The 16471-nt window shown below is 39.1% G+C and overlaps 1 protein-coding gene across 1 annotated transcript in view; it reads right to left on the bottom strand.

Annotated features, from left to right (window-relative positions):
* The window catches only part of pcx (pecanex), a 359123-nt gene that overhangs the window by 205649 nt on the left and 137003 nt on the right, over positions 1-16471 (bottom strand). The window contains exon 10 of the mRNA XM_089247188.1: positions 3918-3977. Coding sequence (XP_089103314.1) covers positions 3918-3977 — 60 coding nt within the window. The remainder of the gene's footprint in view (positions 1-3917; positions 3978-16471) is intronic.

Genomic DNA, 16471 nt, shown 5'->3' with positions numbered 1-16471 from the left:
AAGGGATTGGGTTTGGATGAAAGCAGATTTATTAAAAGCCTGTTTCGTTTATGATGAAAATGATGGTGTTTCTGTTTTTCTGAAAAACTGTTTCTGAGAAAAATGTTGACAATTTCCATTTAAAGTAGTTCGGGAGAGGAATTTGTGTGATACAGTGTGTGTTGCGGTGGCTCACTAATTAATGGCTGAAGACATGCAGTGTGTAAAAACATGTAGACGCATAGAAAAAATGAAAAGTGCAACAAGCAATAAGAAAGAAAATGTTATGTTGGATTCTTCATGTGTTTTGCATTTCATTCGGTGCAGAGATGGCCACCAGTCACAAGAAACACATCTTGGATTTGAACACAAAAGTGGAGGTCATAGGTGCAAAAGAAAAGCAAAATTTAAGTGTTAGAGATAACAAAAAAGTTTGCGGAACAGGTGCTGTATAATCCAGAGATTGGCGATTTCTGGCGACTTTTTTTTTCGGCGCCAAACATGTCCGACGACCCGACCAAAAGTCGCCAAGGCCGTTAGACACTGCGGACGCTGAAAAAAAATCGCCAGCATGGAAAACAATAATAAAAACCCATTCAAATATGAAAAATATCATGAAACACAAATGAAATATAATAGTATATTTAAATAAACAACGGTCATGCATGTTGTAAAAATAAGCATATTCTACGTTAAAAAAAATTAAAACCCGGACTATTTCCGGGTATCCAGATTCTTTTAAATAAACAACGGTCATGCATGGTGTAAAAATAAGCATATTCTACGTAAAAAAAAATTAAAACCCGGATTATTTCCGGGTATCCAGATTGTTTTAAATAAACAACGGTCATGCATGGTGTAAAAATAAGCATATTCTATGTAAAAAAAAATTAAAACCTGGACTATTTCCGGGTATCCAGATTCTTTTAAATAAATAATGGAAATTAAATAAAGTAACGAACATTAATAAGAAAAATAAATAAAAAGGATACAGCCCTACCGGTCGACGAAAATGTAATCCTAACGCTCGGAACGAAAAACACTAAATGACTATTCGAACATTTGAAAAGACACGCTAAAAACAACTAACGAAAGGTAATCGCATCGGGAATAATCCAAGACAATGACGCTACTGCACAAAGGGAAAAAACGCTGTTATCCGTTTGAATCGCACGCGCTTTAAGCGCCATCTATAATGGATGGGCAATGGAAGCTACGGAGGAACAATCTAGAACAATGACAACCCGGCAAAGCGAGAGCCCGATCGGCATAACTGAGAGCACCGGCGTTGGCGACTTATAGTGCCCTTGGCGATCTGGATTATATTGGATTTGGCGGTCTGGATTATACAGCACCTGTTCCAAGTTTGCTATTGGAAAAACCTAATGTTATGACATTATCAAAAGAAAACGTGAAATTTGAGAGGAATGGTTGAATGGAAATGGAGAAACAAAATGTAAAATGCGCAAGACTGGAAATGAGCAAATTAATGAAATTGTATGGGAATGGTTTGTGGACACCAGATCTAGAAAACTGCCGATGTCTGGGATAATGGTTCAAGCTGAAGCAAAAAAAAAATTGCAGAACTTGGGTAAGAAGATTTCCATGCATCTAATGGGTGGCTAGAAAGTTTTTGAAAAAATGACATTCAATAAAATTCAAGGAAGTATGTGGTGAAGCTGCTGATGTTGATCCTGAGACTGAATAATTAGAGTGAAAAACTTTTGAATTTAATTGAAGGATACAATGTTAAAGACATAGCAAATGGAGATAAACCGAATTGTTCTACAGGGCCCCACCAAGAAAAACTCTTTGCTTGAAGGGAGAAAGTTGTGCTGGAGGCAAAAAGTCGAAGGAAAGACATACTGTGTTTTTGTGTGCTTTCATGACTGGAGAAAAGGAAAAACCTCTGGTTATTAGTAAATTCATCAAACCATGTTGTTTCAGGAATATAAATCCAAAAACTGTGACAGTTGAGAGGAAGGTAAACAAAAAAGCGTGGATGAAAGCTAAAATCATGGAAGAGTGGATTGTTGCCTTTCATGACAGTATGAAGGAACAAAAATGACAGGCTCTGCTATTTCTTGACAATGTGATTTGTCATCCTCACATTGAGATTTCTCATGTTAGACTGGCTTTTTTCCCACTTAGCACAACTAGTGTTACACAGCCAATGGATCAAGGAGTGACTCGCAAAGTGAAAACAAATTACCGTAGCTTTGTAATGCAATCATTGCTGGCAAAGACGAAAAATACATAAGTTTATCAAAATTAAAAAACTCTATCAACCTACTTGATGCGATATTGTGGGTTTCGAAAGCATGAAAAAAAGTTGATACTGAAACTATAACTCTGTTTTCATTCTTCGTAACAGTGAATGATGAACTAACAGTGGTAGAACCATATAAAAACTGTATTGGAACTGCTATTTTGGGGCAGGTTACCAATGAAAGCAGCAGTGATGAAGAGAAAACCAACACAGTTGCAGGAAAAGATCATAGGATAAACTCGTACACAAGTGCAGTTCAGTGCCTTATGAATTTACAGGACTTTGCAGCTTATAAAAATGACGGAGATTTTGAGCATGATAAACAGTGCTCGAATGTTTGCGGAAAAACCATATTGTGTAAGAACAGAAAACTGTACTTGATTATTTACAAAAATAATTCACGTATAGATATGTATAATCTTTCTTTCACAAAGGTTATTGGTTGTTGATCTCACTGTCACTATTTTGAAAAAGGTAAGCACTTTCTCAATTACTTTAATTTTAAATAATTTTTTTTCACTTTTGACATAAGTAAGTGTTCATTCTACTGCTATTCAGGAGGGCGTTTTATAATGAATTTTAACTATTTATGCATTAAGTATGAAAATTCAAATGTTTAGTAATTTGAAAAAGCATAAAAAAATTCAAAATACGGTAATAATATACATGTCACTGTTTAATACACGTTGGTCTATAGTATTTTGGATGATATTCTCAACATCTCAACATTTAAGTTTTGCATAATGATAGAAAAAAAAATACTGAATATGTTTTCGTGTGCACCTGCATAAAACTGAAACCTTTCCGTAACGGAAAAAAATTTCAGTCCCTTGACATTCCATTTTATACAGGTTTCACTGTATTAGAATTTCAGGTATAGCCAACTATAAATGCAACCAACTATCACTGGAAACATGAAAAACATGGGAAATTTTCTGATAATTTTTTACTAAAATTATCATCTATCTGTTTTTTATCACTGTGAGATTTTACTTTCTTTCACTTCAAACTAGTTGGGATAGGAATCTACAGTTAACCACTGTACCACAACAATTATATGCGGTATCCAACAAAATCTACTTGATCATTTCTCTGACCAAAACTCTGAAAGAAAGAAATATAATTCAAAATCTTGATCTTGCAAATTTTGAATTTTTGTTCTTAAATTTTTTTCACAGAACTTTTCCCTGACATTTATCAAATATTTGTATATCTTTTTTGTTTTTTGAAAAATATTTTACATTTTCCTTGACCATTCTTCATTTCCCTGACTTTCCAGGTCACTATATGGAAGATTTCGTGCCTTATCCAAAGTTGAAACCCTGATGTGATAAACTAGAACAGTCATCTTCAATCTGTTGCTCATGAGCACAAGGTACTCACCAAAGCATTGAAACGTGTCAGATATTTATATCTGATTTCATACGTGTGAAGTACTGATCACTTCTCAAATTAAACACTTCAAGTTACATTCAAGGATTAACCTTATGCTGATTTAAGGTAGTGCATGTGTCAGAGTTGCCATATAAGCATTTTTACTCTGACGATAAGCATAAATACTGCTTTTTGCATGAAAAAAGTTACAGAACACTGAACCAGAATTTGGTATGCTAGCTACTTAGCTGATAGACAACTGTGACTGATTTGACAGCACATTGCACTTATTTACCTTTAGTTGGGCTGTTTTCACTAGGTATCGAGGCATTATCTCTCTCAGCAGGCATTTTTCCTGTATAAAATTTAGATTCAATTAGTATGAAAATATAGAAATAACTTCAAACAGCAGCATATTATTTAAGAAAGAAATGCCTTGATCTCAGTGCTATTGGAAGATTTTTGAGCATACTGGATTTAACTATTTGAACTATTCTACAGACCTGAGAGCAATGAAACAGCAGATCCTGCTCATTGTTAGAACCCTTATTGACCAAAAACAAACCAATGTCAAATTAAACAGCTCATTGAAGTACCTAAATACCCACAGAACAGATCTCTGCATGGAGCCCTCCCTTTTTTACAACTAAGAAATACATCTGAAATACATTTACATTTAATTAAGATTCCAGGTTGAAATTTTTTTTTTATTGGTCGTAAGAGCATTGCTATCAATCGAAGATATCCATGTCCAAATAGCAGCAATCCCTTAAAAACAGAATACATAATTTATTTGAGTGCAGGCTTTATGATCATTACTGAAAAAATCTCAGACATTCCAAAATCTTCAAAATATTTTTTACTTCCTTGATCAGATCAACCTTCACATCATCAATGCCGGTTTCGAAATAGAAAGGTTTGACTATATATTTACATATTCAAAATTTGATACTATGTATATACAGTCTTGTGTGTGAGTGTGTTTAAATAAATCTCAAGGGATTTTTTTTGCTGAATTATAAGTCTTCTACTTTTTGCAATTTTCTTACTGTGCCTACCTAAACTTTTGAAACAGACTGTATGTTTATATTCCAGCATATTTCACCTCTTCGCTCTCCAGAGGTACACATAAGTGCACCAAATTTTTAAGAGTTTTAAAATAATTTTAATGTTTCATTTAAGTCATAGTTTCCCAAACTTTTCGTTCCATCGCCCCCTTCTTCAGAATTTTTTTTCTCTCATCGCCCCCCAACTCAACTGAACCCATAGGATCCTATGTTAAATGCGAAACTTCTATCGCCCCCCTGGACCATTCCATCGCCCACCAGGGGGCGATATTGCCCACTTTGGGAAACACTGATTTAAGTTAAGACCTCAGGTACACATATGTGCACCTAATCCGAATGGTCCTCGTAATGATATCAACCCAAATTAATTTTCAATTCTTTTTTTTTTTTAAAGGACATCTTGACATACAATAAACACAAATCAGCCAAAAATAATTTTTTTTAATACTCAACTTTAGCTCAGGTGTGAAGAGGATACACAATCTGCTTGATATACACTGCTCAAAACAATTAGGGGAGCACATGGTTTTAACAAAATTACGCAAAGATGTATACCATTAAGTAACATAAAATGAATCATCCATAATTTAAAGCCTAGCAGGAAACGGAAGAAGAAAACTTCACATGCAAATCAAAGTTCATGACGTCAAAAACCAGAAAAAGGAGATAAGGGCAGAAATCGGGAGGCTGCAGAAACGCCTGTTTTACTGCCGTAACTGTGAAATTCGATTGCGCAGTATTTTTTTTTGAGACAAGGTGACTTGAGGATGTCTCAACAATGTGATTTACCGGAATGTGCCATGGCATGGCGTGTTATAGGCAGACTGGAATCCGGGCAAACACAACGTAGTGTCACGGACGCTGCTGGAGTCGCCAGAAGTGTTTTTGCAAGGCTGTGGAATCGATTCCAAGAAACAGGAAATGTTAGACGTCGACCAGGGCAAAGTCGGCCACGCACCACTACAGCAACTGATGACCGGTATATACGGTTAACATCCCGTCGAAACAGAACAGAGAATGCTACGCAGCTGCAAAGACGGTTGCTCTTGGCAACAGGACGAAGGGTGTCCAGCCAAACAGTACGTAATCGCCTTCATGAGGGAGGGCTCTATGCACGTAGGCCAATGGTCTGCCTACCATTGCAGTACGTGCAATGGTAGAAGAAGCCGTGCGGCCCGAAGAAGATGGGCTGCTGAACATCGAGATTGGGAGCAGCATGATTGGAGCCAAGTGCTGTTTACAGACAAGTCCCGATTCAGTCTGGAGTGTGACAACCAACGTGTTCTGGTATGGAGGGACAGGGGCACTCGAAATAACCCTGCATTCGTTTGTGAAAGGTCACAATACAGACGAGCTGGTTGGATGGTATGGGGTGGAATCAGCATAGGCGGATGTACGGACCTGCATATCATTCGGAATAGCACTTTGATGGCCCGAAGGTATGCAGACGAGATACTGTGACCTCATGTCATCCCTTACACTGGAACCATTGGAGATTCCTTTGTTTTCCAGGATAATAATGCCCGACCGCATAGAGCTCGTCTGGTGGAGAACATGCTTGAAGCTGAAACAATACAGCATATGGAATGGCCAGCGTGCTCTTCTGACCTGAATCCAATCGAGCATGTTCCAAACATGCTCGGACGATACATTGCTGCGCGACGAAGGCCGCCTGTTACTGTCCGAGACTTGCAGATTGCACTTCTTGAGGAGTGGAACAGTATTCCCCAAAGTCTGATCGATAACCTCATCCCATCCATGGCAAACAGGTGTGCAGCAGTCTTAGCTGTTCGAGGAGACCACACGCCCTATTAAAACTCATGCATCATGTCTAAACAGTACTTTTTTTTATCGTTTACATGTAACCAAATTGTTGCCCTAAATCATCTTTTCATGTTTTTTCCAAATTTTCAAAGAATTAAAGCTTAATTCCAAATTTATTTACGTCTTTTTTCTGTATTGCGCATTGATACGCGTGTGCTATCCATTGTATGCCAATACGTGGCTGTCTCGCACGGTTTTCTTCACTTTTTTGCTTACTCCCCTAATTGTTTTGAGCAGTGTATATGCACACTTGCCAACATTTAGACAAGGGCTGTCATTAGCAATGCATGTTGACTGGCCAGGAAGGGAGGGGGAGTCAGCCAACGTGACACCCCCACTAGTTTTTTTTTTGCGAATCACAATATTTTTCCAAATTTTATTTTGAATTCTATTTTTATGAATGCTGAAAATATCACTAAATCATTCTAAAATAAGTAATTTCCATTTTGCATTGCTTTTTCATTATTTAAATTCAATGGAATGTCATACTGTGAGGGGTAAAGTTATATTAATAAATATATATAATATTCAATTCATTAACTTAATTAGCAATAAGCTTAGTAATACAATCCAGTTTCAATTTTTCTTATTTAACAGTTTTAACAGTTTTCTTAGTGATCAAGTTCATTCACCTACTAAATCCAATTCATGAAATCTTGGAAAACTAAATAGGCTATGTAGAACCTAAAGATTCACTTTTGCAACTTACCTAAAAAAATAGTTGATCAAGATCCAGTTTATTTGCAGTTTTATGTTATTGAATCCATATCAAATAAATGAAATAAGTGAGAGATAGGTTTCATACAAATTTTGAATTGAATGGAAAAGTCCAAGTTTATCAACACTGATGAAGCTCTTCATAGCAACACTTTTATAAGTCTGCTATTTGAATTCCCTGAAAAGTTTTCTGACAGCATGTTTCCATGTTCAGTTTTTTAATCAATACATTTTTGATGGGGACAAACCATTTTTGGTGCAGGAGAGGTACCTTCTACTGCCTTTGCCTCCTGAAGACTATTGATGCTGATGCCCCATAGCGTGGTGTCCTGGGACAACATTCCTCTCTCCCCCAGTGCTCTATCGGTTGCTCTTGAGGGATTTGCTGAGCTCCCTTTCAATGTGAAGGGAATGATAAGTTATGATGATATAGGAAAGAAGTTGGTAAATGGCTTACACAGCATCCCAAGACATCAGTAAATCAGAGGGACTTGCATCCTTCCTCCTCTGTTATCTTGTACAGTGGCTGGAGAAGCAACTTGTTGCTGTGTGGGTAGAGGATAAATAACAAAGAGCAAAAGTTAGAACAACATATTACCCCCCCCCCCCCATTCTTCAGCACATCAGAGATACTCCGGATCTTGTGGATCTTGAACAGTGGCTGCAGCTGCATCTTGATGCATACGTAGGGAAAAAAAGCAAAAGCTGATGTATGTACTTACTACCCCTCACCCCACCCAGGAACAATTATCAGAGTACTTTCATGTAGACAATTTCTAGAAGCAAATTGTTACAGGAAAACACCCTTCCCATGGAAGTTAAATGTTTCAAGTAGCTGTTTTTGGCAATAAATTAAGGCCCATCAGACTAGAAGACTTCAGGAGCGACCAGGGCCTTTTGTAACTCTACACCCTTATAACCCCCCCCCCCCCCGCCTTCAAACCCATCCATCCTGCAAGGAAGGAAAAACAGCTATATAACAAGTATGCATGAATCAAGGTCAACTGGGAATTTTTTTCTTCTCCACTATTAACCCAAAACAGCTATCATGTGACACATTTTTTTCCATCTTCGGGTGAAAAGCACAGGATTTTTATCTCTTTTTGTGTGCTAAAACCTTTCAGTGGATTTTCCTTTGGCAAGAAAAAATTATGCAAGGATGACGTCACTCTCCGCTTCCATACAAAGGATTTAACAACTGGCTGTTGCAGATATATATTTTGGAAAGAGAGAAAATTCAACTGCCCCTGCAGGGAATTGAACCCATGTCCTTTGACTTTCCGGGTAAACGCCCTAGACCACTAGACTACAGAGGCACAGAATCTCTCAATCTTTCCTTGGAGCTCGTGTACACTGAAAGGGACCGTATATGGACGGCCGGACCAGACTCAGGCCAAGCTCACAACTGCTGAGATGGCGACTTATGCAAGGATGACATCACTATCTGCTTCCATTGAGAGATTCTGTGCCTCTATAGTCTAGTGGTCTAGGGCGTTCACCCGGAACGTGAAAAGACGTGGGTTCGATTCCCCGCAGGGGCAGTTGAATTTTCTCTCTTTCTAAAATATATCTTTGCAACAGCCAGTTGTTAAATCCTTCATATGGAAGTGGAGAGTGACGTCATCCTTGCATAAGTCGCCATCTGGTAGCAGCGTCAGCAGTTGTGAGCTTGGCCTGAGTCTGGTCCGGCCATCCATGTATGGTCCCTTTCAGTGTACACGAGCTCCAAGGAAAGATAAAGAGATTCTGGGCCTCTGTAGTCTAGTGGTCTAGGGCGTTCACCCGGAAAGTGAAGTAAAATGTATGATGCTGTTGGTATCATCCCTAAATCGGTGTTGTCACCAAAAAATGTGCTTTAGAGTATTTATCAATACAAAAAAAATTTGTTTATTAATAAATAAAACTCCGATGTGCATCGCTCCTGTAAAGAGGTTTATCGCTAAACATTTAAGTGTATCATACAAAAAGTAGCGATACCAAAAACAGTGGTGGTACCGAATACTGATATTACTAGATGTCCTCAAAGAACAAGGATATTTTGGGGAAAATATAAAAAAATAACATTGTAACAGTTTCAAAATCTTTAAAAAAATATTTTTATAGAGGGGTTTATTGTAATAAAAGATATCATTATATTGAGAGGAGTTTAACATTAAACTATAGGTGATTCAAAATAAGAATTGCAAGAATTGAAAAAATATGGTCGTAGAGGGGTGTTTCAAATATCGGTGTTGTTGTAAATATGACTAACTCAAAAAGAGACAGACAGATGGTAGCAAAAGCTTGAGCTTGAGGAAGGATGTTGTGTTTTAAAAGAGAGTCAGTGATGTTGTAACATTACCATTAGGCCCCAGCGGAGATCGTCCTTATTCTAGTCATTTTAATATATTTTACCTTTTTGTCTCCGGGATCGATCGCGTGTCCGCCGATTAGCCGCAATTTGTTATGTTTGGTTGCCAGATTCAGTATTATAACTTTTATAATATTTCCTTTTCTCTCATGAAATTATGTAAATTAGATGCAAGCTCAATACCGCACCTTCGATCTTGTGATTGGTTCTATCGTAGAGCATTATGGGAACGCTGCTATATAAATACCAGCTAGAGATGTTCTTCACTTTGACTTACTTCTCACTTCTACCTTCCCCCGATTAACGTCTTGTCTTCATCACTAAGGCGTCGTGCCCTGTTGAGGTGTGAGCTAGATCATCTCTCTGAAATAATGTGTTAAAACTGTAGAAGTGTGCCCTTGGCACCTCACCCGTCTCATTGATGGTTTTCATGTGAAGTGGCCAGACTGGCTACCCATGGACATTTGCCTCCAGTTCCCTACACCGTGGCTGAGCTGCAACCTCAACATGTTTGGAGACACCAAACCCGTCTGAAGCTGGTGTTGGGGAGTCTTTTGCTGTGAGGTAGACACCTGGGAGTGTTTATCGGACGATGTGAACTAATACGTGAAAATCTGGACATGGCGGTGAGACCGTTCTGTTTTATTGTTCTGTTATAATATTGAGAGAAAAGTTTGTGATAATTGTTGATAAAGCGTTATATTAATAGTTAACATATAATTGAATAAATGCTTATAGTTTAATCAAAATCTTGTTTCTTTCATTGCTGTCATCCATTCAATGGCTACTGGGGTAAAATGTTAAAAAACCGGGAAATGCAAGCTAAACGTTGCAATGTCGGGATAGCAATGATGCCCTTTGTGTGTGTAACCATCCTCTATGTTTGTGTTAATTAAATGTTCAATCAGAAGTTCTAAGTGATTATTATACATTGCTGATGAGGATGGGATATTTTTCTCAGTGTTGTCAGTTCCATGTTAATGCATGGGCCCACCTGAGCATGGCCCGAGGGCATCAAGAGAAGAGGGGGCCTCAGAAAAATGAGAATCAGTTGAATTGTTTGAGAACTTCCCAGGTAGGGCCTCAGTAAAATCACTTGGCATGGGGCCCACAATGCTCTTAAGATGGCTCTGCGTGTTGTAAATTGTTTTTGCTCTCTCTCTCGTCCAGTGAGCTGTCGATCTGCTTAGGTTTCTCTCCTGATGATCAAAATCCTATTCTGGTGGAAGTCAAGAAATACATCCAGCATGGCTGGCCAAAGACTGCCAGAGAAGAGTTACATCCATTCTGGCTCAGCCGTCCGCCATGAATTCTTCGTAGCCCAAAGTGTGATATTACACAGAACTAGAGTTTTTATACCTCTATGCTTCAGGCGATTCTGTTGAAGTAAATGATGTTAAATGTTTTGAGTTTGTGAAGTCCTCAGCAGATGGCGCCACATTGTTGTTCTTCATGTTTGTTCTATTTTCACAATATTAGTAGTAGTGTGTTGTGTATTTGTCCGGTATGTTCAATAAAGACGTTAACTCCAGTCTAAGCTTTAAAACTATATCAAGTTATGGGTTTTCCGCACGATAAAATGCGCAGCAAAGATCGGAAATCGGATTTTTCTTCTAGGTAATTCGGGAACGTGATTATTTCTCGGAAGATAGTCATTGTCGCGGCGGGTTTCGACGTTCGGCCTTTTTGCGCGGGAAGAAAGCAGCCGCCGGCAGCCATCATAAACAACCGTTGAAGAAATAGAAAGCGATCGTCGCTCATCCGAGAGGTACTTTCGTTTGCTTAAAGTTCCGGCTATTTGCTGAATTGAACTGCCGCGCAGTCAAATCTTAGTTTTTCATAAAAGAAAAGAAAAGAAAATGGATTTGAGCCGACACATCAAGCCTTTGACTGGAGAGGGTGACTGGGTGATATGGAAAAAGAAAATAAGAGATTTGCTCGATTATCACGAGGCTGCGATTGACGTGATAGATGGCAAGCTGAGGAAGCCAGAGCCTTTTCGTGAAAATGCAAGTGGATCGGAAATTAGGAAGCACAAAGAGCTTTGTGAATCATTTCGGAAAGCAAATAGCTATGCCAAGTCAATGATTGCAAGCACGGTCACCGACAGTGTGTATCAAAAAATCATGGACAATGAGTCAGCCTATGAAACATGGGAAGCTTTGAAGAAGCAGTTTGAGGCAACTGCAAAGGATCAGTTATTCAAGATATGCACCGAATTTTTTCCATTTGGTTGGGTTCCAGGAGATGATGTTTCCACACACATAGCAAAGCTAAGGAGTGTCTGGAATGAACTGAATAATGGCCTTGAAGTAAGAAGTGAAACCAGATTACTGGACCTGATGCTAGTCTGCAAGATTTTGCACATTTTGCCAAGTAAATTCGAGACCTTCAAATCAAGTTGGATGCTATTGGCTAAGGATGACAAGAAGTCATTCGAAGAGCTGTCAGTGCAATTGTGCATGTTTGAGAGAAATTTCACCAAGGCAGAGGATAGCAGCAAATGTGTACAGGAGGCATTAATAGCGGCAAGAGCAGAAAGTCAGAAACACGATGGTAAAAACAAGCCAAAACCTTGGAAAAGAGGAATATGCAACAACTGCAAACGCAAAGGACACTGGGTAAAAGAATGCAGGCTGTGGATCGCTGATGACCACCAAAGAATAAAGCCAATGAGATACAGGTGAGTAAAGCAAGTGATACACCAGTGCATAAAGCTGCAGCAAATATAGCGTTGATGTCTGTCTCTGAAGAAATCCATGTAGCAGATAGTTCAACATCATATTGGATCAATAATGGGGCAACGAGACATGTCACGAACTGTTCCAGTTATTTTGTTGACTTCGTGAAATTTGATAATTCTTGTAGCATCAAAGCTGCTGGAAGTGAAACTTTAGTCGCAATAGGGAGAGGCACCATCAAAGTCAAAACAACTGTTGGCAGAAAAAGCCAAGAGATTCTTGTAAAATGTTTGGTATGTTCCACAAACCTGATGTAATTGCCTGTTGTGGCGTTGTATTTGTATTTGTATTTGAATACAAATTAGTAGAAATTTATTTTCTGTTCTCACAGCACAAGATAGGAATAAAAACAGTGAAATTGTGTCAACTCGCACAGAATGCTGACAATCAAGTAGTGCTCCATGGATCACGCAGTGTGAATGGTAGTTTATTCAAGGCAGCTATTGAACAGATTTTGCCCAGAAAAGAGATAGAAGTGCATACTGCAGTAGACAGCTCCTTGTTACAATTATACCATGAGAGATGAGGGCACCAAGACAAATGCCAAAACAAAAGGACACTAGAGAAGGAGTTAGACATCAATGTGAGCCTCGATAAAGAACTGTGTGAGCCATGTGTTTATGGCAAAGCACACCGTTTATCATTTGGAACCAGAAAGAAAACTTCTGAGCCAGGTGAACTCATTTCCGCTGATGTTTGTGGCCCATTCGAGGAATCTTTCCAAAAGAAACGGTATCTGGTGGTGTTCAAAGACAGCTCCACCAAGTTTCGATATGGCTACCTACTGAAAGAAAAGTCAGAAGTCAAAGATGTGTTGGAACATATGCTTGCACATGCCAATACAACAGGACATTCAGTAAAAGAATTCCTCAGTGATAATGGCGGTGAATTTGACAATGAAGATGTGCGTGCAATCCTGAAGTCAAGAGGAATTGTCCAAAGACTGACAGCTCTATACACACCTCAGCAGAATGGAGGTAGTGAACGTGAAATGCGCACCATTGTTGAAATGGCCAGAACGTTCAAATATTCAAATCCTGAGGCTAACTTCCCTGCAGCTATCTGGGCTGAGTTAGTAGGCTCTGCTATATATGTATTAAACAGAACCGGCAAGTCATCAGTGGAAGACAAAGTCCGTATGAACTTTGGCTTAATAAGAAACCCAGGTAGAAACACCTACGAGTGATAGGGTCAACATGCTATGCCCATATTCCAAGCCAGAAGAGGAGAAAAATGGATAAGAAAGCCATCAAAGGTTACCTGGTGGGATATGATGGGTATGAACGCTACAGGATCTGGGTCAAGGAAGATCATCGTGTAATTCTATCAAGAGATGTAGTCTTTCAAGAAAGGCCAAGCAATTGCGACAGGCATGCCAAATTACAATTATCAGGTAGACCAGTATATGAAGAACCTAATCAAGACCAGAGTGAAAAGCATGAAGTTGAGATTGAAGATGCTGAACAAGAAAATGAAAGTCAAGAAAGCATTTTGAGTGATGCTGAAACTGATGATGATGAATCAGAAAATGTCACATCAGATAGGCAATTAAGAAACCGTTCCCTTCTGCATAAGCCTAGACGTTTCAAGCATTACATCATGGAAGCAGAGTCATTCCTGAGTGATGAAGATAATCCCCAAACATATGAAGAAGCAATCAACAGCAAGTGCAGCATAAATTGGAAGAAGGCTATGGACAGTGAGATGAGTTCTCTTAAAGAAAACCAGACATGGGAACTTGGGAACTGACTGACCTACCACCTGGAGACAGGGCGATACCCTGCAAATGGGTTTTCAAATCAAAAACAAACCCAGATGGAAGTATCAACAAATATAAAGCCAGACTCGTTGTAAAAGGATTCACTCAACGCCAAGACATTGACTATAGTGAGACGTACAGTCCAGTAGCAAAATTAGGCACTATACGAGCGGTGTTGAGCATTGCAGCTGAAGAAGAAATGCATTTAACACAGTTTGACGTATCAACAGCATTCCTTTATGGAGAATTAGAGGAGACAATCTACATGATGCAACCGGAAGGTTTTAATGATGGCACAGGAAGAGTGTGCAGACTCAAACGTAGCCTCTATGGCTTAAAACAATCTCCACGTTGTTGGAATAAGTGCTTTGGGCAGTTTTTAGAAGAGCTCTGTTTTCAGCCAAGCAAAGCAGATCCATGCTTATACATTCGTGAGAAGAAAGGTAGAAAATTATTGATAGTATTATATGTAGATGACGGGTTAATTGCTGCATCTGATCAACAGGACTCTGAAACGTTCATCAAGGAACTAAAAGCAAAATTCAGTCTCCGTTGGTGAAGTCTCATGTTTTCTGGGACTGACTGACAAGTCAATAACAGTTAGTCAGACAGGATATGCTAGAAAAATCCTTCAGCGTTTTGGTTTTGATGAATGCAAACCTGTTACAAGAATTCAGAAGTGCAAAGGACTGAAGATACCAAAGCTATCTTTCCATACAGACAAGCTGTAGGTGCTTTGATGTATCTAATGGTAGGAACTAGACCAGATTTGGCCTACAGTGTAGGTTATTTGTCTCGGTCACTGGAAAATCCATCTGCAGAAGATATAGTGAGAGTAAAGAGAGTGTTTCGTTACGTCACTGGCACAGTTCAATATGGAATCACTTATCGTGCAACTGACACAAAAGGTGTGCTTCAGTGTTACAGTGATTCAGATTTTGGTGGATGTACAAAAACTGGTTGGTCAACATCTGGATATGTGATGATATATGCTGGAGGAGCTATCTCTTGGCGAAGCCAAAGGCAAGCTATTGTTGCCACATCAACAACTGAAGCTGAAGTTGTTGCAGCATCAGAAGCAGCCAAGGAAGTTATTTGGCTCCAGAGGCTTCTCGAAGATATTGTGAACTTAAAGAACATTCCCATCCTTCAAGTGGACAACAGGGCAGCTATAAAATTATCACATAATCCTGAATACCATCGGTGTACTAAACATATCGAACTGAAACACTTCTTTATCCGTGAGAAAGTGCTCCAAGGAAAACTTGATGTTGAACAAGTGTCAACAGAAGAACAGGTGGCAGATATCCTGACTAAACCCCTAATGAAATCAAGACTATTGACTTTATGTTGTCAAATGGGACTTATAAGATACAAATCAAACAATTAACAGGGGAAAGTGTTGAAGTAAATGATGTTAAATGTTTTGAGTTTGTGAAGACCTCGGCAGATGGCGCCACATTGCTGTTCTTCATGTTTGTTCTATTTTCACAGTATTAGTAGTAGTGTGTTGTGTATTTGTCCGGTATGTTCAATAAAGACATTAACTCCAGTCTAAGCTTTAAAACTATATCAGATTCATCTTGGATGAACTTCATGGTAGCCATGAAGGAATGTCAGCGGTCAAAGCTATGCCATGTTAAAGTGTGTGGTGGTTGAGAATTGATAGACATAGAGTCTGTTGTTCGCTCATGTGTGTCATGTCAAGAAAATGCATCCATGCCTTCTGCCAAACATGTTCCTTGGCGAGAAGTGACCACAGTTCCATGGGACAGAATACATATTGATCATGCTGGTCCAGTGGAAGGCCATACATTTCTCATTGTCATAGCTTTGAAGTGATTACAGTGCCCTCAACTTCTTCAGCTACTGCTGTTTCTGTATTGCATAACTTGTTTTCTAATTTTGGGCTTCCAAAAAGCATGGTGTCTAACGATGGACCGTCATTCACTAGTGAAGAATTTTCTTTGTTTTTACATAGTCATGGCATTGTACATATTTGAACAGCCCCCTACCATCCAAACTCGAATGGATTGGCTGAATGAGCAGTAAGAACTGTCAAGGCTGAATTAGCAAAGAATAAGTTTAGTTCACTTTCAAAGAGAGGTTGGAAAGAGTACTCTTCGACTTACGCAGTTCACCTCTTGCTTCAGCAATGACCCTGTATGGAAGGCAGTCGAGATCTCGTTTGGACTTGATTTGATTAAAGGAAACTATATTCTAGTTGATCCTAGTCCTGCAACAAGTTTTCATCCTGGAGATGAGGTGTGGGTCAGAAACTTTGGCAGAGGACTGCATTGGATTAAAGGAACTGTTGTTGGTACTATGGGTAGATCCATGGTGCGTCTTGAAACACCTTCACGAACATGGATCAGTTACACCGTGGTGAAG

This window comes from Pholcus phalangioides, unplaced genomic scaffold (assembly GCF_987345545.1).
Source record: "Pholcus phalangioides strain wild (caught in Gottingen) unplaced genomic scaffold, Ppha-v1.0 ptg000017l_1, whole genome shotgun sequence".
Taxonomy (NCBI): Eukaryota; Metazoa; Arthropoda; class Arachnida; order Araneae; family Pholcidae; genus Pholcus; species Pholcus phalangioides.
The sequence above is the reverse complement of the archived record's forward strand: the minus strand, read 5'-3'. Positions and strand labels throughout refer to the sequence as shown.